The 27677-nt window shown below is 57.7% G+C and overlaps 1 protein-coding gene across 2 annotated transcripts; it reads left to right on the top strand.

The window, feature by feature from the left end:
- Positions 1 to 1153: 1153 nt before the first annotated feature.
- Positions 1154 to 27593, top strand: NEK6 (NIMA related kinase 6). 2 transcript variants are annotated; one of them, XM_040963726.1, is made up of 9 exons: positions 1154 to 1262; positions 8039 to 8179; positions 9296 to 9358; positions 12572 to 12682; positions 13286 to 13394; positions 13708 to 13815; positions 20991 to 21085; positions 24815 to 24928; positions 26186 to 27593. In XM_040963726.1, the coding sequence occupies exons 1-9, from the start codon at positions 1173 to 1175 to the stop codon at positions 26294 to 26296; spliced, it is 942 nt and encodes a 313-aa protein (XP_040819660.1). In that variant the 5' UTR covers positions 1154 to 1172; the 3' UTR covers positions 26297 to 27593. The 2 variants fall into 2 exon arrangements, with proteins under 2 accessions (XP_040819660.1, XP_040819661.1); XM_040963727.1 differs by lacking the exon at positions 8039 to 8179.
- Positions 27594 to 27677: the final 84 nt, after the last annotated feature.

The following is a 27677-nucleotide window of genomic DNA, read 5'->3' as shown; positions in this document are numbered from 1 at the left end:
GTAAATCTGCCTTTCTGATAAAAGAAAAAAAAAACGTAAATCCACGCATCGTTTTTTTTCAGAGTATGCATTGTCCATGAATGTGTCGAAGATCTGTTATGCATGGATTTCAGGTGCAGACAAACCTCTCTGGGCTGCATTCTCTGTGCACATTTGCAAGTGTCTGCATGAGGAGGAGGCACAGCCCGTGGCCGTGTCTGCCGGTCAGGGTTGGCTGCATTGCTGCAGTTTTCCTGCCTTCCCAGCAGGCGTGGGGCTGGGGGGTGGGTGCTCCTGTGACCCTGAGCTGAGTGCCTTCACTGCCTTTCCCGCCTGCTCCCTCACAGCCTCACTCTGCTGCAGTGTGTGAAGCCAGAGAGGAGCTTCACCCTGACACAGCAGGTGGGGGGAGCACACAGACACCTGCAGACCAGTCCTCATGATGCCTTCTGGGGGCCCAAGGGCCCACTTAGGGACACGCCAGGCTGGCGGATGGTCTTTGGCACAAAGTCTTTTCACAGCAGTCAGGGCGCCCATGTCCGACATCAGAGCACTTGAGGCTGCGTCCCGCTCTGACCCCCGACTCCAGCTTCCTGCCCGTGCAGTGGGGTGCTTCGTCGGAGACAGCTGCTATGGTTATAGGAATGTCACCCGTGACCGTGGTCTTCCCAGCATGGGAGTGTCTGGCACAGTGGGGCTCAGCCAGAACAGGACAGCCGGCTCTTTCCTGCACCTGCTGCCACCATCTGACTCGGTCTCTGCCAATGGCTAGATTGAAGGGTGTATACAGAGGCAGTGATGGGCAAAGGGAACAGATTTATCTCCAACGGCAAGGAGCAAGTGGCAAGAGTGGGGCTTGGGAGCAGGCAGGTGGGGCCTGGATCCACTGCTCTCTTAGCCGCCCTGGGAATCCTCATTCTTTTCCTTGTGGGGGCCCTGGTGTCAGCTCTCTCCTGTGGGGGACAGTCCTGGCACCCCAGTAAGGATGGCAAAAGCCAGGGAAGGGTGCATTAAGGGCTAGCCCTGCCACACCTGAGCTGAGCGAGTAACAGCAAGCTATTGCATTCCGTGTATCCTGGCTGGGCCCTCATGGGACCTTGGCAGGCACCTCACCCTGCCCAGGGCCATCTTGAAGAAGAAATGACCAGGCCCCTGTTTTTTTTCTCTTGCAGCCCGTGCCCGGGGAGGCTGGCATGGCAGGCCAGCCCAGCCACCTGCCCCATGGAGGGAGCCCGAACAGCCTCTGTCACACCCCAGGGCCTGCACACCCTCCCGACCCACAGGTAAGCCCCCCTCCCTCTCCTTTACGGTGCATTGAAGAGCCGACAGGCATGCTCAAGGTTCCCTGCCAGCACCCCTCAGACAGAATTACCTTGAATGCCTCCACCAACAGGGAATTCACTACTTGACATAGCTAGCCCTAACTTGGATTGAGCAGCACTGAGAAAGGCGCAGGCTGTGCCAAACCCTAGTCCTGAGTGAAGACCCCGTGAGTGGGGCAGCCTCATCTCAGCGGGGTCAGGGATGCTAGGGAGGGGGCTCTGGGGATCCCGAGGACAACGAGGGTCTTGGAGGGGATTGGCAGGAGATTCTTCCTGCCCATGGACCTCTTTAGCACCCACAAAGCCGCAGGGAGGCCTGGAGTCCTCATGCCTGTCTCCCCCTCCCCCTTGCCATCATCATGCCCCTGGGAGCCAGGCCACCCTCTCCCGCTTGCCTTGTGCCCTCGAATGTTGGAGCTGCCCTGCCAGTGGTAGGCCTCTGCACACGTGACCATGAGGCCTGGGCTGCCCCCCGCCTGCTCCTCCTTCCTGGCTCCTGCCATGCCCTAGACTGCCTGCAGCCCTGGATACTGGCTGGGCCCCTTCCTGTGCATGTGGGTCCTGGGTCTGCCTTCACTGGGACTGCCCACAAAGTATGGCAGGGTGTGTGTGTGGCCCTGAGCCGGGTCTGCTACCAGTGAGCCTTGCAGGGGAAGAGGACAGAAGCTCAACAGGAGCCAGCAGGGCTCCCAGCACAAACCTTGCACCCTGAGAGGCCTCCTCATGGTGTGATCAGCCTGCAGCAATGCAAACTTCTCATCCACACTTGACTTTTTGTTCCAAGACAAGACTCAGACATCCGCACTAGGCACCCTGGAAGACTGTCACAGCATCCAGGTCCTGGTAGCCATGTACAGTTGCACAGGCTGTATACTGTGCAAGATACCTGGCCAGGGAGGCAAGGATATCTGATATCTTTCCCTGGTGCAGGGCTGTATCAGCCTGAGGCACACAGGTGGACAGAGAGAGAAAGAGAGAGCATGAGTGTGTGTGTGTGTACACATGCAGGCAAGCTCCAGGGTACTGTTTGTACCTTATTGTCCAGGTCTGGGATGCAAGGGCCCCTTACCTAGGCTGAGTCCTAGGATGCAGACCCCGGGAAGCCCAAGGCCCCAGGCCACAGCAGTCCACCATCCACAAGGACAGGGCATTCCTGTCTGGGGACAGCAGGGCCTAGTGGAATAATGTAGCAATTTGTCATATTAAATCATTCCCTAACAGTTGAAGTCCCTCCTGATTAATCTCCCAGAATGAGTCAGTTGCATTTGGAGCAATTAGGGTTAGTTACAGCCTTACTTGGCAGAGAAGAGGACCCCCAACCCTCGCCATAATTATTTCATGTGCACCAGGTAAGGGGATGGTGGGCTGCCGTGGTGGCAGTGGCGGTGGCTGTGGCTGTGGCGGTGGCTGTGGCGGCTGCAGCCACGTCGTCTTGTGCCCCGTGTCGGAGTGTGATTAGATCCCATTACTGAGCGCTGGGCTGTGCCAGGCAGCGGCTGCCAGGGGAGGATGTACCCTCAGTCGCTCCAGCATCAGGCTGGATTGCAGAACTGAGGTATCCCCACGGTTGCTTCCTCCCATCTGGCGGCCTGCAGCACAGGCATGCAGACGCTGGCTGGGGAGGCCTCTGGTGACTCCGGACACAGACACAGCCCAGGGTGACGGCAGCAGTGTCTTCCAAGTGGCCCGGGCACCACTCTTGTCCTCTCCCTTTCCCTGGAGGGAGACAGGAGCAGGCTGCATGCACTGGCTTCCCAGCTCCTCCCCTCACCAGCCTGATGGTGTCCCTCAATTTCCCCACCTGTTTACTGGGAATAATCACAGTAGCTTGCTCAGAAGACAGCTGCCAAGACAAAGTGTCACAGTCCACTAGCAGCATCCGGTGCCAGGCACCGTGGGTCTTATCCACCTGTTGCTAAAAATCATTCTAGTTTTGGGGGCTTGCGCTGTGGTTTAGGCAGTTAAACTCCACCTGTGACACCAGGATCCCATGTGAGTGAGCACTAGTTCGAGTCCCCGCTGCTCCACTTCCTATCCAGCTCCCTTCTAAAGCAAATGGAAAAGTAGCAGAGGATGGCCCAAGTGCTTGGGCTCCTGCCATCCCACAAGAAACCAGGATGGAGTTCTGGGCTCCTGACTTCAGCCTCTGGTCCAGCACCAACCATTGTGGCCATGTGGGGAGTGAACCAATGGATGGAAGATCTCCCTCCCTCTCTCTTCTCTCCCCTTCTCCTTCCCTCCTCCCTGCTTCTCTTCCCCCTCTCCCATCTGCTTTTCTGTCTGCATGTGAGAACACACTTGCGTCACCCTTACACTTGCAGAATTGTGTGTGAGATTGATTTATATTTAGGCAAGTGAACTCATTTGCTTTTCAGGGTTAGTATGGATGAATGGATGGATGGAATGATGGACAGATGGCTAGGTGGAACTGAGAAAAAGAGATTACAATGCTGCTGTTTTGTGATGGGACTGATCTGCTTCCCAACATTTTCATGGGGAATGCGACCCCAGACTGGGCCCACCCACCAAAAGACACATGACTTTCCACATGGCGAAAGCCTAGCTGATGTGTGCCGCCTGCAGAGTCCACCCAGCCCTGCCCAGGGTGGGTGTGCCAGGTTCAGCTTGGCAATTTGTTCACTTGGCAGGTGTCGGGGCAGTTGTCACCTTGTATATGTGAGCCAGGCCAAAGTCCCCACAAACAGCTTCCCAAAGAAACGGCAGGATTGGATGAAGCTTCATAGCCAGATATGAGCACCCACTAACATCCACCAGGGGCTGGCTGGCTATCGTGAATTCCCCAAATGTTTGTTTGCTTTGTGCTGTAGCCCTCCCTGATGCCCACCCTGAGTCGCGGGGATGGGCAGCTCACAGGAATAGACCAAGACAGAGTGGAGAGGTGTCAGATCCCAAAGGAGTGTCAGATGCTGCCTGGTACATGATTGGCTGTTAGGGAGAGGACTTCAGAAAAAGAATATTCCAGAAGCAGAAACAGCAAGGTGCAGGCCCCAACCTGAAAGCATATGACCAATGAGGGTGGACTATGGGCTTAAATACCTGTGCTTGGGTGGGTGACAAGTGTGTGTTGCCTTGAACAGGTCCCTGGTCTGTGCTGAGCCTGCAGCAGGTGGGGGAGCCAGTAACGGCATGTGTTGGCCATGGGTTCCCTGGAGACTGTGGCCCCACAGCTCGGAGAGGGTGCCCATAGGCAAGGGGGTGAGGCCTGGGTCTCCATGATGGGCGCTGGCACTGGTGGTGAAGGGTACGAGGGTTTGCCCTTTGGACCTGGAGCTCAGCTGAGCCTTCTCAGTGTGTTTTTAAACTCAGCTTCGCTTGAATTTGGTAAATAAGACTCCTGGCTTTTGTCTGAATGTGTCTTCCATGCTCTGGGTCTGTCATCGAGGCCACAAGACTGCGTCACCTCCACCACCCGTCATGGAGCCAAGTGCAGCCATCCACACAGAGACCACGGAAGTGACAGTTGCAGAGGAACACCTAGCATGTCCCTCGTTTTGTCTGGCATGTCTAATTCGGGAGATATCCTTCGATCCATGTAGCCAGGAAGGGTGCTGCCTTGCTACCAGCCTGTTGCTGATGAGGGACCGAGTCAGAAGCCAAAGCCGGGTCCTTGTGACCCCATTGGCAAATTGTGCCAAAGAGTCTTCGAGAAGGAAAGTGGGCTCCGGGCTCGGACATGGCCAGCTCCAAGGAGTCTGGCCGGGCAGGCTCACTGTACACCAGGCCTGCCTTTTGTGCCGAGTGGATTTCAAACATCTTGCTGAGGACACGGATCCCAGATCCGTTAGAAGTGCCCCCACCCCACGCGGTGTCAGATGTCTTTGAAGGTGAAGTCCGCTTACAGGAAATGTCACTCCAATGAAGTGTGCCTTCTCAGATCGTGGAAGCGGTTGCCTCGAGAGTAATGATGCATCGCAAATTTCAGGGAGAAGAGGGCCATCCAGTGTAGAGATGATTAAAATTCGGGTCAGAAGTCTGACTTAGTCAGGCTAAATTTTTTAATGAGATTTCAGAAAATTAATTGGGCGAATGCATTTTTATTCTTTTAACGTGATTTTATGCTCCTGTTTTCTTTAAAAAAAAAAAAAAGAAGGGGGGTTTATGATGGCTAAGGCTTATTTTGGTTCAAGCATTTTAAACTCAAATTAGCACAGGTGGGGGTGTTTGTGGCCTAATTTGATGTGACTTGGAGAAGAGGCCGGGCTCCTCAGAGCTCTCTGGATGCGGGGGAGCCTCACGCAGCCCAGCCCCAGGCTGCAGAAAAACTGGCAACTTTGGTTGCAAGAATGGGACTAGGGTGAAAGGTGACACGGGCAACTCGGGCCTGTGACTGGCAGCAGGGTGTAGGGCAGGTGCCACAAGGGCCACGTCCCTGTGCCCTCCTCTCCTGAAATGCCCTGGGATAAGAGCACGAGAGACAGCATACCACGCCAAGGAAGACCAGGGCAGCTGCTGTCTCACAGGGTCGCTTGGCAGGCAGTCCCTGGGAAGGGGACAAGTAAGTCAGCCTCACTACCTCACCGCAGGCACTTTGGAGTCAGCAGGTGCCACATTGGCTCCAGGTAGGTGACTGCCCCCAGTGGGAGGGCCTGGCCCCTAGGGTCGCCCTGCCCTGGGGGAGGAGGCCTTGACCTGAGGCTCATTCTCCTGGAGCAGCGGAGCTAATCATGTAATAGTGGCAATGACCTTGAACACCTTCCATGCCCCATAGGCCAGGCCCTCTTTTTTACTTAATGCCCAACAGCCCATTGAGAGCCATTACCTAGGACCAGAAGGGTTTGCCCCAGGCCACAGCCCAGAAGCAGCCACTAGGGATTTGAACCCTAGACTCCCATGTCCCACTGTCATCCTGTGCCCTGGAGCCAGCACGAGCCTCAGGCAGAGCAGGGGGCAGGGAGGCCAGGGACCAGCACAGACACTCTGGGGTGGCCCCACATTGCTCAGCTATTCCAAATCTTGTCCCCTGCACATAGGCACCTGCCATTCAGCTGCTGGGGAGGCAGGAAAGGGGGGCTGGCCCAAGAGGGCAGGGGGACCTGAAAATGGCAACATGGAGAAACCCCATCTTCTGGGCCAGGTCTCAGGGTCACCTCCTTTCCGTTTGGAGCCCTGGGGTGCAGTCTGTCTGGGTCAGGACTCTGTGCTGGCTGCTCCCAGTCTTGTGCCCAGCTCAACCCTGCCAGGACAGCAGAGGCACCCCCAGGGCCTGCTGGGCAGTGCCCCAGCACCCTGTGCTGCCCCTGCCAGGGCGCACCTTACTCTAATTAGGTCCAGGGGGTTGTGACAGGAAGTGCAAATCTGCAGCATGCATATGCAGATGGGCCACAGTGACTAGAGCTGTGGGAGTCTAGGGATCTGGGCTCTCCCTGCAAACCCTGCACTGGGTCCTGGGGGCTCTGAGTCCCAAGAGAACAGGCCCCCACCTCATGCCTCCCAGCAGAGCCACCGCAGCGGTGATACAGAGGGAGTAGAGATGGCACCCCCTCTCTAAGGGCCCCAAGCTGGGGCACCAAGTGGGATTCTGGTGGCCAGGACAGGAAGCAGCCATCCTGCTGCTTCCAGGCTCTTGGCAGAAAGAAGAGGCAGGAGCCTAAGTGGGGGGACTCTGCCATTACCTGCTGTGGGCTCAGTGATGTCCCTGGAGCTGCAGTGTCCTGGAATGCCACCGTGGTGAGGCTCCTTGCAGGGCATCCCTGGCCCACGGGATGCAGACTTCAGACGTGAAGTGCTAACAGGTTTGTGTTGCTGTAAGGATGATGTGTTGTGAGGCCTGGATCCTTCCGTGCCCCCTGGCAGGAGGACAAAGTGGGAAGCAGGCAAGGCTCAGAAACTCAGGGTGCAGGCCCCGAAGCTCCTCCCACCTGCCCTGCCCACAACTGTCAGTCAGTAGCCATAACAACAGTCACTGAGCACTAAGCTAGCTCTGTTGTCTCCATTTACAGATGAGGAAGCTGAGGCTTCAGAGTGGCCTCCAAGTGGTGACTTTGGTCCCCCACCAGCGAGTAGGTGGAGTGGGGCTGGGACCCAGCTGCCTGGCCTCCTGGTGCCTGTCACTCAGTGTTTCTCGGTCTCCTTCCAGGGCCATGGCTGTGTCTGCTGAGATCCTTGGTAAAAGAGTGCACCGGGACATGGCCCGGCACCTGGTGCCTCCCCAGTCTGGGGGTGGAGGGCACCAGCCCTGAGGTTGCAGCGCTGGTCCTGCAGAGCCTCCGGGAAGTTCCGGTTTCCTCCAGGTCGCCAGCAAGGAGGCAGTCAGGCTGCAGGCTTCACCCCCGCCATGTCCTCGCAGGGGGGCACTCGTGTTTCTGCCAACAATCTGCAGGGTTGAGAGTAGGGCATGACTTGAGGCCCCAGGCTGGCGAGGCCTGAACCGCAGACCCCACTGAGTCCCCTCCCTTCACCCCAAGCCCAGGAACCCTGCAACCTCACTGTTTCCCACTTCTTTGTCCATCCTTTGTCACACACACTCTGCTCCCTGGGCGTGCAGGATTCAGGAGTGAGCATGGCGCGAGCCTTCTGAGGTGAGAGTCAGATAGCCTTGGGAGATGATAGAGGTAACAGGTGCGGTGCCAGGTGGGCAGTGCACAGCTCGGCTTCGCCCCTGCAGTGGGGCCACAGCAAGGAGTGCCAGGAGGACTGGCCAGCCAAGCCGTTCCTTTACCTAGGTCCCAGGGCTCGCCAGCCCAGTTGGTCACCATGACTGCTCTGTCCGTCTTCAGAGGCACCCCAGCACCTTGTCCTTCCGCTGCTCACTGGCTGACTTCCAGATTGAGAAGAAGATAGGCCGAGGCCAGTTCAGTGAGGTGTACAAAGCCACCTGCCTGCTGGATAGGAAGACGGTGGCCCTGAAGAAGGTGCAGGTGAGTCTGGTCCCCGGACCCCCTTCCTCCCTCCCTGTCCCCTGCAGGCACCACCCCCGCAGCTAAGCCTCATGGCTCTGGGCCATTCTCTGTCTTTTCTTCCATGAGCCTGGGAGATGAGCACGAGATGGACTCCTGTAGGGAAAGTGCAGAATACTTGAAAGGGAAAGGGAAGTGGGCATGCATTGAGCACCTGCTGCATACTGGGTCATGGCAGGGATGCATGGGACCATGAAACAGTTGCTGTTCCTGGGAGGTTTCTGCCTCATTTTCAAATGACAGAAACAGTAGGAGACTCAGCTCTGCAGCCCCCAGAGGAACAGGGCAGACCCCTTCTCCCTGGGCTGCAGAGATGCCACAGTCTGGGCTCAGTTCAGGGCAAGGGTGAGCAGCAAAGCCGGGCCAAGGCACAGCTAGCGGTCTGCATGCTGGTGAGCTGAGAGGGCTGGGAGGGCGGGGAGGGGCGCGTGCCAGGGTTCAGCCAAGCATCCCACCTCCAGATGTGCTCATGCTTTGAGCAGCCCTGGGGAGGGCAGAGAGGGCGACACCACGGACAGTCACCGTGGCATCAGGGAGAGCACGGGCATTCCAGCTCCCACATGGATCTGTGAACTCACAGAAAATGCCCACTGCCCACCCTGGATTTCAGATGGATCCCCTAACCCCCTGTCATGGTGTGTCTGTGGGGATGCCAGCTCTGTGGCTGTCGAGCCCACTTGCCAGGGGCTCCAGGAATGCCACATTGGGCACTGTGCACCTGACCCACCATAAGGTCGGCTGTTGGCCTCATTCACAGAGGTGACAGCTGAGGCTCTGCCCCAGCCAACCCTTCCCAGTATGGTGCCTCCAGCTAGTCTTCCCAGAGCTTCAGCCTCTGCCTCTGGGACTTGGGCACAGTAACTCCTGCCCAGGGGGGGAAAGTCACGGGGAACCCAGGGAAGTAGTTAGTCCAACGCTGGCTTGTGATGCACGGGGACCGGGCACCATCACTCTCACCTGGGTCCATGGCAAGCAACATGGAGGACTAGGATTCGGATGCTGCTCTCTCTGGTTCCCAGAGGGGCTGGGCCCCAAGTTTACACCCCCAACCCCATTTCTCTTTCTCTAACCCCCTAGATCTTCGAGATGATGGATGCCAAGGCGAGGCAGGACTGTGTCAAAGAGATCGGCCTCCTGAAGGTGAGCCCAAGGGGAGCAGAGCCCCAGCACAGATGCAGCACTGGGAAGACCTCACCACAGTGGCTCTCAGCTCTCTACCCAGCTGCCCTGGGGCCCTTGCTCACCAGAAGGCTGCAGGCCTGAGTGTGCTCCATGTGCACAGTGATCTGGGCTCCCAGGGGCACCTCTCAGACTTGATTCAGTGCCAGCTTGCCATGGACATGACCCATCCTGTCCACTCGCCGGACCTTGGGGATTTGGCCTAGTGACCTCTGGGGTCCTTGTTGGCACATGGGGACACTCCTGAACCTCACAATCTCAAATCTGCCCCCAGAAGGGGAGGGGGCTGTCCACCTTCTCAGTGTGGACCAAAACTCCAAGCCCCCCTCTTCTGACTGGAGGCCTGCGTGGGTTTTGAGTAGGTCTCGGAGTCTTCTCCCAGAAGGACAAGATTTCCCAGTGAAGTAGCAAGGCTCAGTCCCAGAGGAAGGGGAGGAAACAGTCTCTCATTTGTTGCAGAAGCAATATGCTTGTACCATGGAATATGCCTTATCTGCATAATGAAATTTGAGAGACAGAGACAAAACAGCTCCAGTTGTCTGGTTCATCCCACTAAAATGTGCAGTGGCCCTGGGTGCTGAAGGAGCTGAGAGCCCAATTCAGTTCTCCCATGTAGGCGTCAGGAGCCCAAGCATGTGAGCTGGCGTCCCTACTCCCAGGCTGTCCATTTGCAGAAACCTGAACTTGAACCCAAGTCACTCCTTCTACGGAACATGGGCATCACAGCTGGTGTTCCACCTGCTAGATCAGATTCCACCCTGTGCTGAGAGATTGGAAGGGCCCTTGCTTTGGCATTTCTCTTTGCACCTGGAGTGTGCCGTGTGCTGGGGGCCAGTGGCCAGTGTTTGGCTCCAGATGATCCTAAAACAAAACCCTAGGCAAGATTTCTGACAATGGCACAGAACAGTTCAGCGGGCAAGGGTAAGACCTGCAGCCCAGGGCACTGGGACAGCTGAGCATACCTTCAGACAGAAGTGAGCCTTGATCCCTGCCTCACGCCATACACAGAAATGAATCTGAAGCGGCTCCTAAACCCCAAAGCTGAACATGTAAAGTTTGTTGACAAGAACCAGGGGAAGAAGCACCGGGCCATGTTTGGCCCAGGGAGCAGGTACCCTGAAAGAAGCAGAATCGGCTGGGCCTTATCTTAATAAATTGTTTATGCTTCTCAAAGACACATTACAAAAATGAAGACAAGCATGGGTGGGAAGAAGGTCATAATAGTACTTTGTCTGACAAAGGCCTTAAGAGCACTGATCCTTCCAAATCAAGAAGATGAAGGTGCCTGTGTCCCCAGCTCAAATGTCACCTCCTCTAGGAAGTTTTCCTCACACCCCTTGTGCCACCCTGGGTTGGGCCCTTCATCCTAGGTTCTTCCAGTCCATTTCACAATTAGGAACTGGCTCCTCCTGGCAGTGAACTCAGTTCTGGCACCCAGCTCTGACCTAGGCGTGGCAGGGCACTCAACGTGTAGCTATGGGTCTAGGGCTACTGGCGTTGCCTCCCAGTTCTGCATGCAGAGCTTCTCCCCCGAGGCCGGTGCAGCTCCTTGATGCTCCCTACCCTGCTCTGTAGACTCCTTTGCTCTCCCAGAACATCCATACAGATGTCAGGGCATGAGTGACCTGTCTGGAGAGACTGGGCCCTGGGGTGATGGGTGGGGCAGCTCTTACATTCCTCTGCCTGAGTAGTGTGTGAGCCTGGGAGGTCCAGACTGGCCCAGGCTCAGCTCAGGCCTGGCAAACACAGGTGCACCTACCTAAGCAGCTTGAGACAGAGCTGTCCAGCTGTGGATAGCAGACCACAGCCATAGAGTGGATTTAGAATCCAAGTTCAGGGACAGGGGTTAGGCTTGGCGATTGAAATGCCAGTTAAAATACTGGAGTCTCACATCCGCTTCACTGGTTTGATTCCTGACTCAGCTTCCTGATTTGGGCTCAGCTTCACAGATGGCAGCTCTGCCTCTTTCTCTCTCAAAGAACATGGAGCAAACTGGCATGTGACAGTGAAGGGCAGACAGGAATGAGCAGGTGCGGGCCACAACATAGAGAAGGAACACTGCGCCCTGAAGGAGTGGCAGAGACCTCCCTCCTGGGAAGGACAGAGTGGGGAGTGTCCCCATGGTAGAGGACACAGCTGAGCATGACACTGCCTCCTGCAACCCGTCCTGGCTGTGTCACACCTGTTACTGACCACAGCCCCAGGGAACCAGGACATGCAGTGTCTGGGCAGCGCCCCCTACTGGGCAAGGGGTAGATGGGAACAGGTGCACCTACCCTCGGACCAGGGCTCATCCAGAGCAGAGGTCTCAGCCAGGCAGTAGGCAGTGGGGCAGCAGAGCACGGTCCATCTCGGAGGGAAGCTGGCATGAGCTGGGAGACAGCTGAAGCTGCCTCTGGACCCTGGCGGCCTGACCGAGGGGTGCCTGGTGTCGGAGACTGACCAGGGGCATGGTATGATTCTGTGGTGGCAGCCCCAGCCCCTCCCCATTCTGGAGTCCATAGACCAGCACAGGTTGGCATGTGGTATAGGCATACCCATCTCCTAGTGGCAGAAAGCGGACTGACACGGCCTCAGCTGTCACTGACTAGTGGACTAGATGTCAGCCTGGCAGGGGCTGACTGCCAAGGGGCACTGCCCTGCCCAAGCTTAGCAGGGACAGCCCGCTGCCAGGAACATCCTTGTGAGACTCCACAAGGGGTGGGCAGGGGGAGGAAGTGGGGACAGGAATGTTTTGAGGGCCACCTGCAGGCCTGCTGGGCACAGGGATGGAGGCCAGGAGCTTGTCCACCCTCAAGGCATGGATGGCGAGAGGAAGGAAGGGGATGTGTTGGGGGTTCCCCAGAGAACCTGCCTGGCTTCCAACAGGAGGGTAGAGCTGTGAGCAGTTCACGGTCATGCCCAGGCTCATGAATCCCAGCGGCACATATGTCAGGGAGCCGCGCCCATCTGGGTCTCATGCCACCTGCTCTGTTGTTCCCATCTTTCAGGCAAGGGAACTGAGACCCTAGGAGGCTAAATTGCTTCACCCATCAGACACAGCCCTGCCTGATTCAGCCCACGCTGGCAACTGGCATCAGTGGGCGTCGGTGGGAGGGTGAAGCCGTGGGCTGGCATGGGGGCTGGGTCGGTTCTCACCCAGTACCCTCTGCTCTCTTGTCCACCCCCTCGCAGCAACTGAACCACCCAAACATCATCAAATACCTGGACTCGTTCATTGAGGACAATGAGCTGAACATCGTGCTAGAGCTGGCCGACGCTGGGGACCTTTCGCAGATGATTAAGGTACGAGGCCCAGAGGGTGGGAGCCTCGCCCTGCCCCAGCGTCTTGCTCCCCTGGCCTCTGCCCCCGCCTCCTCAAGGCCCCCTTGAGCACTGTGACCCTCAGGCTTTGTGCCAGACACCCTCACAAGGGGATCAGCTAGGGGAAAGGACCCCTGTGGCCATGTCCCCCCCAGCCACTCTGCAGCACAGGGCCACTTCCAGTGCCCTCCTGGGAGGAACCTGCCAGACCTCATGGTCTATGTAGCTCACTCTGTGCAGCCTGGGGCCCATGCTGTATGTGATTCCCTGGAGTATCCGGTATTTCCAGCAGCAAAGCCGATTCCTGCCTGCTGCTTGCAGGACCATTTGTAGTTATCCGACTGAGATTTGCCAGCTCCCAGGAGCTGGGGGCAGCTGTGACTTAAGTAGCAGATGTGTCCTGGGTGGCCCCTTTCTGTCCACACCCAGGTCCAGCTGCAAAGCCCCCCTCGGGATGTCCAGGCTATGCCACTAAACTCAGCCAGGACCCCTGCTCTGAGCTCACCCGTGTGAGCCCAGCCTGACAGCCTCTCTCCCCAAGATCCGCCCACTAAGGCCTGTCATGTGTCTGTCCCCCCACGGCAGTACTTTAAGAAGCAGAAGCGGCTCATCCCGGAGCGGACGGTGTGGAAGTACTTCGTGCAGCTGTGCAGTGCCGTGGAGCACATGCATTCACGCCGGGTGATGCACCGAGGTACGCCCCGTCCAGCCCCGTCCCTGGGACCATCCCGCAAAGAAGCCAGGCAGCTTCATCTCCCCCCCGCACCCATGTCCAGGGTTGTCCTGGCATGGCACACTGGTGCCAGATGGCACAGCGTCCCTAGACCCCAATACCAGCATGGGGCAGCACGGCCCAGCTTTCCTACAATGAGTCCTGCCTGGAACTTGGTCCTGGGACTGTGTTGCCCCAGAGGCTGGGCCTACCCGTCAGCCATGGAGGCACTACCTCCCTTCCCTTGTGCTCCTGGTCTTGTGCACCCACAGCAGCCCCCTCCCTTCCCCTGCAGACATCAAGCCTGCCAATGTGTTCATCACAGCCACGGGTGTCGTGAAGCTTGGCGACCTCGGCCTGGGCCGCTTCTTCAGCTCCGAGACCACTGCAGCCCACTCCTTAGGTAAGGGGGGATGCCCCACTTGTAGCCCCCCTGCCGTGGTCCTGGTGACCTGCAGGGGAATGCAGGAGCTGTCCCTGCTGGTGCAGGCCAGTGTCTGCCCCAGCTTTCCTGTCTGCTCGGAACAGGCCCTGGTGGGAGCTCCTCGAGGCCTGGCGGAGCTGCTGGGCCTTCTCCACACTCTCGGCCAGGCCTTACTTCCTCCTGGTGCTGCACAGTGTTCCCCAGGGGCCACCACACCCCCAGGCCACCTGCCCAAGCTTTGGTTTGTAAATGAGCAGTTCTGAAGCGGGGAGGGCTGGGTGTGTGTCCAGGAGTCCTTAGAGCTGGTGTGTGTCCTTAGAGCTGGATCTTGATGTGGGGTGAGGTGCTGGGGGGCAGGGAGGGGCATAGGGCAACCCTGCGTGCTGGCCATGTGGGTGCAGGGGTCACTGTGACAGGGTCAGACGTTGAGGTCTGGGTCAGGTGAGTGCGCAAGATCCCTTGCTGTGTGCCTGATGGAACATGAGCCATGGCTGATAGATCTGGGTGGGGGCAGTTTTCATCAAATTAGAACAGAGATATAAAAATAGCGCCACCCACTGGGGCCTTGTGGGTGGGGCAGGGTTTCAGTGGGGCCATGCCTCCTGGGGATTGTTCTACAGAGGCCACCTTGGGTGCTGCCCTGGTCCTGGGCACTCAGGAGGCTGTTGGACCCCCGGTGGAGTGGCCACCTCCCTCACAGACTGCCCTACACTCCGCTCACTTCCGCCACCCCCGCACTCATGCCCTGGTGTCTCCAGGCCGGGGCTCCCCACAGCTGGCCTTGAACACCTGTGGCAGTGTAACCTGCAGGTGGTCTCTTGGCCCAGGGGCTTCCTGGAAGCCGTCCTTGCCTCTGCGCATGGTGCACACGTGGCCTAGAGACCGACAGCCTGAGTGCCTGTGGGAGTCCTAGGAAGGTGGTGTCCCTACAGATGCCGTGGAACCCCAGCCCAGCCTTGCAAGCTCTCCCTGGAACTGCGCAGGGAGGAGTGTACAGGCACCACCCAACCCCCCATCCCCTGCCACCTGCCATTGCCCAGGGAACCCAGGGGCCTGCCTTGTTACAGCCAAGGAACCTGCAATCAGGGTGGGGGGCAGCGGGGAGGGGATGTTGGGAAGAGGATGTGCAATGTGCATGATGGTTCCCAGGCCAGCTAGCAACAGAGGCAGGACTCGGGGCCTCTCCTGTCAGACCGGGACTGTCAGGGGTTGCAGGGCAGGGCAGGTGCATCTCATTCTGGAGTGGAAACCCAGACCCTTGGTGCAGGACTGTAACAGGTGGAATTTGGGTGGGCTGGGCACGCTTGGCCCGCCTGATTTAAGGACTCTGGGGAGACCAGGACCCGAGGAGCCGCGCCTGCCGTTGCCTGTCCACCGTCCGTCAGATCCTGCCTTTCTGTGGAGGAGGCTCAGCACCCGTCAGAGCCTGTTAGGATCGCTCCGTGCGGGATGGGAGAGGCGCAGGCCTGTGCGACAGCACGATTTCATGCACTTGGACTACTGCACTTATTATATTAATGAGAAGAAATTGGAGCTTGGGGAAGGGTGATCCCTGGAAGCCGGGCTGTTCCTGAGCTGTGTGAGGGGGCAAGGAGCCCTCCCGGCCTGTCCCCGCTCTGGGCTGTGTGCCCAGTGTATGGGGCTCTGCTCCATGAGCTGAGGCCCAGGGACCTCCAGCAGACCTCTAGCTTACAGGACACAATCCTAAACACCAGGAACACACCCTGCCCCGGAGCCCAGCAGCTCCCTGACTCCAAGGTAGGCCCCTTGCACACTGGGGTGCTGCATGCGGCTGGCTCGGTCTATGCACACACACTGTGGCAACAAGGGACTGAGCTAATCACCAGCACATCATGAGTCACAGAGGACACAGGGGCAAGGACCTCTTTGCGCCCTGTGCGTGGGCATGAATTATGCATCCACCACATCTAATGTGCACCTACTATGTGGGGGTGCTATGGTGGCAGCCACGTTGCCTTGGCAACCACCTCGTCTCCTAAGGCTGCTGACCCCAGAGCTGGGTTTATGCAAATCCATTCTCCTCCCCGGGCCCCCCTCCCTGCCTCTGGATTTGCTAACACGAGGCTGGCATGAAAGGGCATTAGTCAGTGCCATGGTCGGGCTGACAGGTGCGGTACCCAGCGGTGGCAGAGCGGCTGCCTGGGTGTCAGGAGTAGGAGCCGTAATTAGAGCGCAGAACAGAATGAGCGTCAGACGAATTACCAGGCAGCAGATCATATTTGTCAGGAAGGATTGCATACATAAAAATTAAGTGACAGTACACGCCGGCGTAATGAAAGAAAAATGAAAGATTTGCCTATACACAGCTCACAAGCTACAAGCGTCTTGCTCCAAGCAACGGCAGCAGCTGTGAGACAAATTGTGGGGCTGGGAAAGCAGGGGCGCAGGCAGCAGTGACAGGGCAGCCCCGGGCTGGCATCAGAGGCAGGAGGGGAGGCCGCGCGGCAGGAGAGGGCAGCAGGTCCTTTCAAGGAGACCCCTGTGGGCCTGGCCTGGCCACAAGGCACTGCGTTCCTCCTGCCTGCTGCCCTGGACTGCACCCTGGCCCTGGGCTGGGTGCATAGAGTTACACAGCCTGCCCTGCCTCCATGGGACCCTAGCTGGACAGAGGGACAAACACTGTCCATCACAGGTGGCCTGGTGCAGGGACAGGTAGGGCCGTCTCCTGTGGGTCCACTATATGCAGGCAGGTGCAGGGTTCTGCCAGTCTTAGCTGCATGTAGAGGAGTCCATAACTGCCAGGGCTATGGGGATAGGTGTGAGGACCACCCCAGCCCCCCAAGAGCTGCCCTTTCAGTCCTGTGTCCTCAGTGAGTGCCCCAAAAAGTGAAGAGGAAGGAACTGAAGCTTGGAAGACCTGCTGTCACCCAGCTCATCAGCAGGCTTATGGTAGCCATTTCACAGCTGGGAAAACTGAGGCACAGTGAGATGTTAGGCCAGGATGGGAGCCTGCTTGGGTGTCCAGAGAGGGACACAGGCAGTAGCCCAGGGCCTGGTCCCAGACCCACATAGGAGGGAACCATGTGCCTGGCAGGGGCCAGCGCTGTGGCCCAGCCTTATTCAGGCCCGGTGCTGTTTGCCCTCCTGGATGGATGGCACTCCTGGCCATCCTTGGGAGACACCCATCTGCAGGACACAGCCTGGAGCCTCCACCGGCCCTGCCCCACCCCAGCAGTGCAGGATAGCAAGTGCAACTCCTTTGACCCAGAACCTATGGGCTCCCAGGGCAGCCCACCTGCTGTGTCCATGGCCTTTTCAGGGGCTGACCTCACAGAGGGGAAGAGGTCTTCAACGGATAGCAAGTGAGGAGCAAACTTCAGCTCATTCATTTCTTCTTTCATTCCTCCACCAAGGATCTGTGCCAGGCCCAAGGCTACTGGAAGAAGCCCCATTTAGCCTTCACCATGAACCAAATGTTGGTCTGGCCAGCACTGCCCACTTCCAGGGAAGAGCGACAGGCTGTGAGCGGGGGGATCTGGGGCAGGAGGCTGGGAGAGGGAGGGGCTGAAGTGAGAGACTGTGGGTCCTGCTCCCACACCTAAGCCCTCCACACCTGTGCCTGCCCAGCCCCCAGAAGTTGTCCAGCAGTTGGGACCAGAGTCAGCGGGGGAGCTGCCGGCCATAAGACCCCACCCTGCCCTGCAACTGAATGCCAGCTCCTTCCTTCTGCAAAGCCCATCTCTTTCCCAATCAGGTGCAGTTCAGACCCAGCCAGGTTTGTTTTGATGAAGTACACAGTTCAGATGTGGGCTCTTTCATCAGCTTCCTGCTTTGAGGTCTGTGTGCCCCTCTGATACCTGCCAGGCTTGAGATCGGGAGCTGTAGGCAAAGACTGCAGGAAGGTCAGCGTCACTGGGCCCCCCTCCTGGATGCACAGCCCTGGTCCCCTGGTCCCCTGGTCCCACTGCCAGGAAGGACCTAAGCCACTGGGAGCCCCCACCCTGCCCAGTCACTGCCCCCTCAACTCGAGGGTTGCAGAATACATCTCCAGGGGTCTCTGCATATTCAGGGAGTGTTTGAAGTGTCCTTTTATCTCCAACACCCACATGAGTGCATGCCCCGCTCTGCACCCGCCAAGTGGCTGCTGCCAGCGTTCCATGCCTCTGTGGGGAGCTGGTGAGTCGGGGAAGAGGGGCTACACCCACCCCACTCTGAATCCATGTGTCCCAGCGAGGCAGAGGACCCTAGCTTTGTGATCACAGGCTGAGAGGGAGCAGCCCATCCCCAGAATTTGCACCCAGGCTAGCAGGGGCCAAACCTTCTCAGCTAACCCTTCCCAGGTGTGCTGATTTGCTCCCAGATGCTTACAGAGGATCTGCAGGAAGAAGAGGTGAGAGGGCAAGGCTGGTGCAAGCACCATTGCAAGTCCCCAGGAGCCGGGGAGGGCTGCAGGTGTCCGAGTCCTGCACCCGGAGCTTCTGACCCCTCTCAAATCCAAGGCTGGGCCAGGAATCTAGATGTTAAACAAATACTGTGGGGCTCGGCTACCACCACTGATTGGTCCAAGCTCTCCTGGATACATGCGGGCAGCTGGCTCCTGGGGACACTTTCAGGAACAGGCAACTCATACGTCCTGGTGAGGCCACTCCTGCAAGCCTGTGGCACAGGCTGAAGGCTCCGCTGCCATTGGGGGGAAATGGAAGGAGGGAGGATAGGACACAGTAATGAATGGCTGAGTAGGTGGATGGATGGATGAATGGATGGGTGGAATAAGTGAGTGGGCAGATGATGAACGGTGATGGACACATGGGTGGGTGGATGAACAGGTGACGGATGGGCGGATGAACACACAGTCAGTGGACAATGATGAATGGGTAAACGGCCAGACAGATGGAGGAACAATGGGCGAACAGCATGTGCCACTGTGGCATCTTAGGAGAAAGTTCCAGATTGTATCTGGGTGTTTGCCTGACTCCCTTTCGCCAATGGCAATGGGTAAAAGCAGAGGTGAAAGGTTAAGGGGAACTGATCAAGGCCCTGGACCCTCGTCTTCTCCCAACCCGCATGTCCCCCAGGCTTCTACCATAAGCTGGGCTAAGGGCAGTGACCCAGGGCCCTGCCCGTAGGAGGGAGTGGTGCTAGGACAGAGGACAGCAGTTACCTGGCAAGAGGTACAGAGTACAGAGGCATGGCAGAGAGCAGGCTGGGCTGGGCGGGGGCCTGGCCACCACAGCCTCCAGGCCAGAGTCTCAGTGCCGGGCAGTCATGCTGTCTGCCCAGAGCCAAGCAACCCAGAAATGAGCAGAGGACAAGCCCGAGGGGTCAGGGCTGTCAGTCAGCCAGAAGGGGACTAGACAGGGGCCTCACAGGTGCAACACCACCTGGGAGCAGGACCTCTGAGCTCGGTCCCTCTCTCATGGGGATGTCCCCACCCAGCGACACCCCATCCCCAGCACCTGCACAGGCCCCAAGGTCCCACTGCAAGCAAATGGGTTTGGCTGTCATTCTGGGGTTTGTTCACGAATCACATTGTGCCCTGGAGACCACCATGTCCTTTGTTCTCCCTGCACCACCAGCCACAGAGCAGTCAACATTCTGACGGGAGCCCCAGATCTGTGTCAGGATAATATGTTTCTCACCATGTTGGTGAGGGCTATTGTCCTTGTTTGGTAAAGCCATGATCATGGAGTTGACCCTGTGGCTCCATGCTCAGTCCTGTGGGGCAGGCAACAGTTAAGTAAGCCATGACTGGGGCTGCAAGAAGGAAGCGTGAACTCGGCCCCAGGCCGTGTGGTGACAGTGAGAAAGTGGGTTTCTTGCACATCACTCGGGTGAGATGGCGTTTTCCATCCATCCCCAGTAAGATCCTTAAAGACGGGAGTAGAAGAGGGTGCACCAAAAGCCACCCAGTGTTCAAAGGCCCCACCTTGATGCTGTCCCTGCAGTCTCCACTGGTGTGAAGCTGGCTTTTCCTTAGAAAATGGCAGTGCTCCTGGGCAGTGGGAGCGCCTGGGGTCTCTTCAGTGTTATTCTTTGCAACACCGACTGCTCCCCACCCTGTGTCTGGCTTTGAGGTCTGTGGCCCTTGGGAGCCCTTGCTCTGTGTCCGGAGCACGGCGCAGCCTCTCCTCACCCCAGGTCCTGCTCGTGCAGGTAACGCTGGCTACCTGGCATTGTGGGATACAGCAGAGACTCGGCCCAGGCAAGCTGGACTCCAGCTCCCTGCTCACAGAAGCAGCCACCTCTGTTACATGACACTGTGTCCCCAGGCTGGCAGGATTGTTCTCCCCACAGCGGCTTGCAAAGCTGGGTCCTGCAGACCCCTCCCCCAGGACAGCTATTCTCCATCCGGAAGGACTGACAGTAGGCAATGAATGCAGATTCCCAGGCTCCATGCTAGCCCCACCTCCCGCCTCACCAGCTGCTGCACTGCAGCTTGGGGTGCATGTGGCAGTGGGGCGCTTCCTCCCTCTTGGGGACACCTCCCTTCTTTGCAGAGTTCTGGCTATGCTGATGCAGTTGGCCAGTTTCCAGTCTGAGATGGAGTAGTCCATTCCTGTTGCTTTCACAGGAGCCACTGCCATTCTGAGCCTCAGCTTCTCCATCTCTGAAATAGGACCAGTGGAAAGCGAATGAGACATTGGAGAAATGAGCTTGGTCAGCATCAGTGGGCTGCTTTCTTCCCTCCGTGAGGAGCCTGGTCTGGACTCCTGCATGGTCCTGTCACCTTCAAGGACATCTGATCAGTTGCTTCTCACCCCACCGGGCAGTTGGCAGAAACAGTGGCCCACACCCATTCTGGTGTGTGTGGGGGGGGATGGGTCCCCAGGACCATGGCCTTTTATTCACCTCTTTTCCTGTTCTTGTTTGAGGCAAAGAGCTCCCACTACTGTGACAGCTAGGGCTGGGCCACCATGAAGCCAGGAGCCAGGGATTCAATCCAGGTGGCAGGGCCCCAACTCTGGGCCACCACTGCTTCCTCCCGGGGTGTGCAGGAGCAGGAAGCTGGAAACATGCTGGTGCTGGAACTCAAACCTAGGCATGGAACATGGGCATCTTAACCAGCCTCACACCTGCTGGGCCAGATGCTCCCCAACCCAGGCACTGCAGACACAGGCAGCCCTCCCCTGCATGCCTGTACCCCATCCAGGGCCTGGACCAGAGCTAAGCCCCTGTCCCTGGCTGTGTTTCAGTGGGCACACCGTACTACATGTCTCCAGAGAGGATCCATGAGAACGGCTACAACTTCAAGTCAGACATCTGGTCCCTGGGCTGCCTGCTGTATGAGGTGAGTCCCTGGGACCACAGCTCAGTGGGGGAGGGAAGAGGACCTAGGGCACCCAATCAGGCGAGGCTTGCTGGAAGGGGTGACACCTGCCTTCTACCCCTCTGGCCCCATGCCAAGCTGGCCAGAGTATGCTGGGATGGATGGTGGCTGCCCACTTGTCCCCACAGAGGTCCTTGGTTTCCTTGGTGACCGTATCCACAGGCTCAACATTTGCCCATCATTGGCCACTCACTGCTGGAACAGGCCCCAGGTAGAGTGCTGGGCCTCGGAGGAGCTCAGGCCTGGCTGAGAGGTGTCCCCTGCCCTGGGTGGTGGCCAACTTAGACCCAGGGTCAGGACCTGCCCCTGGGCACCGCCTCTGCCAGGGCTGCAACTGTGCTGAGATTCCATCCTCCACCACCCCACCTCCAGCGAGCCCATCTCCCCATCTCTGATGTGGGGGGTGAGGCCTGCATTGCTGGGGCCCCAGAGCCACCATGCACAGTTCGGTTCCTGACTTGGAAGTCCTGGTCATGGTGCTGCTTTCCCTAGAGCCCTCAGGTCTGGCTTGCAGTGGGTGAGCCGAGGACCTCATTCTTAATGCTGGAGTAACAAGCAGCCACAGCAGTGACACTCGGGACCACCACAATGCCTCCGCGGGTGGTGGCCGGGCAAGTTGCCCCTCAAGGAGCCTGCTGCCAGGTGCTGCAGCCGTGGAACCACGGTGGCTCCTGCAGTCAGCATCTTTGGCACTGGAGTTTCCCCTTGCTGCATTGCAGATGGAAACGATGCAGCCACATTTCCATCCCCTCAGCAAGTGGCAGGCTTTGTGGCATCTTCCTTGTTAAGTCAGAAGCCTGCTCTTGTAAGAACAGATGCTTGCTTTTAAAGGCCCATGTGCTATGGGTGCTGGCACCCCTTCTAGAGGCAGCCCCCCAGAGTCATCTCAAGGGTCTGTGGGTGCATCAGGGAGGTGGGCAGCAGGCTGCATCCTTTTCCCAGAATCCTCAGGGGCATGGGGCCTGGGGAAAGAGGGGCATCTAACGAGCTGCTAGCTGGGGCAACAGAGGCTGGACACCACCCTGTACTCCCTCCAGAGCAGATGCCCATGCAGAGCCCATCAGGCTCCTGGTCCGGAGCAGTCCCGTCCACCCACAGCCCCCCAACACCAGTGAGGGAGGCTGAGTGGAGTCCTCCCCACCCCATCTCTGCATAGCCCACTCCTACAGGAAGGTGGGGCTGGGGGTCAGTGGCCCATGAGAATCTGGGGGAATACCAGTGTCTTTGTAACAGAGGAAAGTGATATAAAGCAGAGCTGACCTCAGCAAGGACCACAGGCAGGAAAGCCTGCTGAGCCAGCACAGGCTGGGCAGCTGCCCCTTGCCGCGTCCGTTTCCCCTTCTTGCCTTGGCCAGCAGGAAGCTAGGGTGCAGCTCAGCCCCCACTGCAGAGAATAATCTCCTGTGGCCCTGTTCCTCTGTTCACTGTCACCGGTCCAGATGGTTCTTGAACTTCCTGTTTGGTGTCTTCCTGAGCTTGCCCTCCATGGGCCACACAGGTTTCCGCATGTAAACACACCAGCAACTGTGACCCGACCTGTGTCTCCCCTTGGGCCTGGCCCAGGGTCCTGTGAATAGCCACCCCACTTGGAGACCTGTGCTAAGGTTTCTGTACCAGGAGGACCAGCAGTGCCAGCCACATTGGCTTCCAGCCCAGGCAGGCCCGCCCATCCCTGTCTTGGGCACCTGCCCATGTCTTATGGGGGAAGCCAGCGTCCAGCTCCAACACTGCCCTGCCTCTGCTTTATTAGTTGGTGTCATTCTGGAGTTGGGAGGGGGCAGGGACCGTGGGGAATTGGTAACATCAGTCAAATTCTGCAGGCTGGCTCTGACCTACCTGATAGCCCTGGGCAGCCCCTCAAGGGTATGACGGGCTCCGGGCTGGCACTCCTTCACCTTGCTCCCACAGCCCAGGAGGGGAAGGGGATGTGGCTGTTTTCCCAGCCATTGAGGCTGGGAACACATCTGAGCCCAGGGCTGCAGTAATTGGAGGGAGACACCCCACAGTCATGGCTGGAGGTGCCTTTCTGGGGAGTGTGTTGTCTCATGAGAAGGGTAGGTATATATATATATAAGCAGGGCACCCCTCTTGCCTCCCCCAGACTGATCTGAGGGACCGGCACTGGCCTGGGGCCCAGGAGGGCACTGGTCACAGGGCTATCCCTCTGTCTCCCAGGGCTGGGGGCTGGAGCTGACCGCCTGTCCCATCTGCACAGGAGTCAGAGTGTGAGGAAAATTTGGCTGGGGGCAGTCCTGGGTGGGGGGCATTACTGATTCAACAGGCTGGTGCCCAGAGGTCCCTCAGGTCTGGGAATGGAGTGGGCCCCAGCCGTACCACCCCAGCTCCCCTGCTGCTTGCTCCCCATTGCTGGTCACCCCGCTGGCTGCCCTCACTCAGCAAGAGTTCTCCACATGCTGGTCGGCAGCCCTGACAGGGTCTACCCAGGATGGAGACCCAGCAAGAAAGTGGGGTAGGGGCCCACTGTGCCTGTCCAGGAGGTGGCTTGAGGATTCTGGTCAAAGCAGGTATGTGTTCCAAGGCCCCTCATCCCAGGTGAGCAGGTTGTACACCCTGTGTACCACGGGGAAGACAGCTTGCCCCAGGGCACCCTCCTTACCTAGACATGCTTGGCAGAGCCGGGTGACAAGATGGGTGTCTGAGGCCTGACGGGCAGGGCCACATATAACTGCTGCTCACACGCACCAGCTCCTCTGTGCCCTCCTGCAGTGGGCATGGGCTAGCACTGCCCTGATAATGCTAGGCAGAAGGCAGGAGCCGCAGTTCTACTGAGCCAGCCTATGCCAAAACTGATGGCAGCTCCTCTCCCACTTGTTAGTTGCTGCAGGAGCACCCGGGTCGCCAGCAGCCCCACAGGCTCCGCTCGCAGCCCGCGGCCCTGGTCAGGGTGGAAGGCCGGTGGCGGCCAGTGGGGAAGGCAGGATGCTGCCCAGCAAAGCAGCCCCGTGAACTGGAAAGCCACTGCTGGTCCTGGCCCTGCTCAAGACCCTGAGAGGGAGCAGGGTGCTGGCAAGACCAGAGAAAGCCAGGGATGAGAGCTTTACCATGCCCCCTCCCTCAATTTTCTGGGGGTAATTTTGGAGCTCAAAGGGGTCACAGGGCCACTGTTTCCTTCATCATTTGGGTTCTGAACAGAAACTGCTCCCAGGAGAAATTGTTTGATCTTTGACCACACCTGTAGACGGGTCGGGAGACCAGCACAGACTTAGTGGCTCTCCTGCAACTGCCCATTTTGCCGTTCACCCTCCCCGGGCATCCTACCTCCTGACAGCAGCTCTGTGACAGGTGGGCAAGAGTACCCACAGCACAGCCCACAGCATGGTGCCTTACCTCTGCTCACCTCAGAACCAGCCTCTGGCTGTCGCCTCCTCTGGGCACCCCGAAACAGCTGGGCTCTGGTCAGTGTCTTCAGAATTGCCTTCTAAGGTCACCAAGACAACTTGCCCAAGTAGGTTCCCAGCAGGCAGCACTCCACACTTACAGCAGAACCAGTCCAGGGGTGCTGGCTGGATGAGCAGCTGACTCTGAATTCAGCTTCCCTTCCCCACAGCCCCTGAAGCTGCACTGTGGCTCACGTGTCCAACCTCATTTCACCCTCGAGGATGACATCGTGGCTGCAGCAGAGGCCAAGGAAGGAGTCAGGGCCGTCACACTTGTCCTGTGCCCTTGCAGATGGCCGCCCTCCAGAGTCCCTTCTATGGTGACAAGATGAACCTCTTCTCGCTGTGCCAGAAGATCGAGCAGTGTGACTACCCGCCCCTGCCCGGCGAGCACTACTCGGAGAAGGTGAGCCAAACCTGCAGCGAACCGGGGATGAGGTCCCGAGCTGGCTGGGCAGAGGAGGGGCCCCCAGAGGCAGCAGCAGGGTGGCATTACCTGCCCTACTCAGAGATCTTAACTGTGAAGCCCTCGGGCGTGCTCCACCCGTGCCCAGAGGACAGGCAGGAGAGGCAGCTTCTTGGCTGCCAGTGCACTCCCCAAAAGGAAGCCACTACAGGCAGACCACTGTGTCCCCTCCTCCTGAAGCAGATTTACTAGAATCTTCCCTATAGGATCAGGGTAAGGACTAAGGGGAGGGACATGGCATGCCCAGCCCAGTGCTAGGCTCACCTGCCAGCACCTCTGCGAGCAGCCTCGGCCTGGCTCAGAGGAAATGGCTGCCGTGTGGCATCATCCATTGCCATTTCTGTTCAAGGTCAGTGGCAGTAGGGTGAGTCCGAGGCACTCCCCCCACTGAATTCCGGGCCGTGGCTTCACAATAGCAGTTCCCCATTTACTGTGGTCAATTTTCCTGTCGCCTACCTTGCTGGTAAAGAAACTGGCACAGTTTGGGGGAGTTGCCCAGGTGACCTACCTAAGTGGCCATGCAGGACAACCCAGCAGCCCTGCACCTGCCTGAGGGGTTTCTGATGAACACCCCTGGCTGTGTCTGGGCAGCTCTGTTGTCTTGCTGCCCAGAGCCCCGCCAGCAGCGGGCATTTAAATGAAAACCACCAGTGCACTGAGCACCGCAAGTTAAGATGTAGGCTTTCTAAGGTCATGATTTTAATTACCATTGAAATAATTGGCACTCAGACTATCAGAAGAATGGGAGCTGATCAGAGGTGCCAGGCCCCTCCCCCTGCTCGCCTTCGGGTGTGTGTGTGTGTGTGTGTGTGTGTGTGTAATTAAAAGCTCTGGCTTTCATGAGCACAATAAAGAGGCCAGGGGTGGGCAGACTGCAGCCCTGCTGCATGGTAATACATTTATTACAATCAATAAGCCCTTTCCTCGAGTTGTGTCCTCTGGTTTGGGCATCTACATGAGTGACAGCAGATGCGTGTACACTCACATCACACCACACCCACCCACCATGCAGTGGAAATGTATTCAGAATTAGAGAACCACTGTCAGGGTCTTCAGATGTGTCCCCTGGGGCCTGACGGCCGGGGAGTGGTCCTGGTCATCCCTGGGGCTCAGTCGTGCCAATGTGGACACCAATGCCTAGCTCAGTGCCTTGGTTGGCTGCTCTCCCAGGCTCACCAGCTGCTCTATCCCTTGCAGTTACGCGAGCTGGTCAGCATGTGCATTTACCCTGACCCCGACCAAAGACCCGACATCGGCTACGTGCATCAGGTTGCCAAACAGATGCACGTGTGGACATCCAGCACCTGAGCATGGACGCTCCTGCGTCATCCGAAGCCAACGCCATCACTCTGCCTTACTTGAGACCTCTCTCCCAGAACAGCTGAGAACAGAATGCAGCAGGTCCCCGAGGGCTGGCGCACTTGGCAGCAAATGCTGGGGGCAGGGGCACCAGTCATAGCCAAAGTCCTTCCTCTGTCCTGTTGTGGACAATCTCAGCTGGGCTGCTGCCAAGGGCAGGGGGCTAGCGAGCCACAGCAGCCCCTCACCTCGGGGTTGTAATGTGAATCTAGGAATCCCTCCAGCGGCCGGAACAGGTGCACACTCACGGAAGACTTGCTGGGGACTGGGTGGTTTGTAGTTAGCCTTTGAAAATGGTTACTAGCGAGTTTGGTTTAGTTCTTAGTGCCTTTCCAAACAATCAAGCTGTGTGTCTAACTTACTCAGTTATAAAGGGATAAAGTGGAAATAACTTTTGAGTAGAGTAGAGATTTGGCTAATATTTTCCCTATACTTCTTACTTGATGAATGACGATGAGAACCTGGCACCAGCACAGAGCTTTGCATGGCAGGTGGCACCTGAACACCTGGCGCAGCCCCTCCAGAACCCCTGCCGGGTCACAAGCTCTGTCCCCTGGAACGCTGGCGGTTCATTTCATGATCAGTGTTAAGTGTCTTCCACGGGAAGGCAACACAGGCTTTAAAAATACAAAAACACAAAGGGCTTGGCCCTCAGCCTATCTTTTACAAATGCTGGTTCTGTAAATTCCTAGTGTGACCTGAGGCAAACGTCTTAGTCTGTCTGAGCCCTGGTTTCCTCATCTGTAAAATGGGACTAATACAATCTACCTTCAGAGTTGCTGACAGCATTTGAGATAAGATATGCAGGTTAGCTAACATGCTATACAGGATTCACAGTGGCCCTTCACTCCTTCCCAGAACCGTCTACGGACCACGTATGTCAAGAATTAAAGTACAACTGTATTATGTGTAGGAAACTGGAAATATGTTCACTTATTTCTTGTTCCCAAAGAGGATTAACTGTGAAGATTAATTTATAAATGTGAATTTAAGGGAAACTCCAGCTCTGGAGGAAACAGTCTGCATTTTGTTTTTGTATTCAAATTAGTCCTCACATGTTCTAGGCTGTTGTCACTGGATGTGCAACAGTTGAGCCCTTCAGACGAGACCCACCGTCGGGGTCTGGGTCAGGTGCTGCCTGCGGAGGCTCCACGCGGGAACACCGACAGATGGGAGAGATTGTCTCCAGCTGTGGCCTTTGCTCTGTACTTGTTCTCCAGGTTTGAAATAAAACGTGGTGAGAGGAGTTACTTGTGCAGAAGAGTGTGGTTTGTGCTGATTGTAAGACCCTCTCCTTGTTCTCCCTCAGCCAGCGGATTCTAGACTAAAG

Source organism: Ochotona curzoniae, unplaced genomic scaffold (genome assembly GCF_017591425.1).
Source record: "Ochotona curzoniae isolate NIBS_2020 unplaced genomic scaffold, NIBS_Ocur_1.0 scaffold_3208, whole genome shotgun sequence".
In the NCBI taxonomy this organism is placed as follows: Eukaryota; Metazoa; Chordata; class Mammalia; order Lagomorpha; family Ochotonidae; genus Ochotona; species Ochotona curzoniae.
Note: the sequence above shows the minus strand (reverse complement) of the source record. Positions and strands in the feature narration are given on the sequence as shown.

What these genes read in the sequence shown, in the direction of transcription:
- NEK6 (XM_040963726.1), top strand. Translation starts at nt 1,173, where the DNA reads ATGGCAGGCCAGCCCAGCCACCTGCCCCATGGAGGGAGCCCGAACAGC. An exon ending in AAGAGATCGGCCTCCTGAAG is followed by an intron (nt 9,359 to 12,571) that starts GTGAGCCCAAGG and finishes ACCCCCTCGCAG; the next exon opens with CAACTGAACCACCCAAACAT. An exon ending in CACTGCAGCCCACTCCTTAG is followed by an intron (nt 13,816 to 20,990) that starts GTAAGGGGGGAT and finishes GCTGTGTTTCAG; the next exon opens with TGGGCACACCGTACTACATG.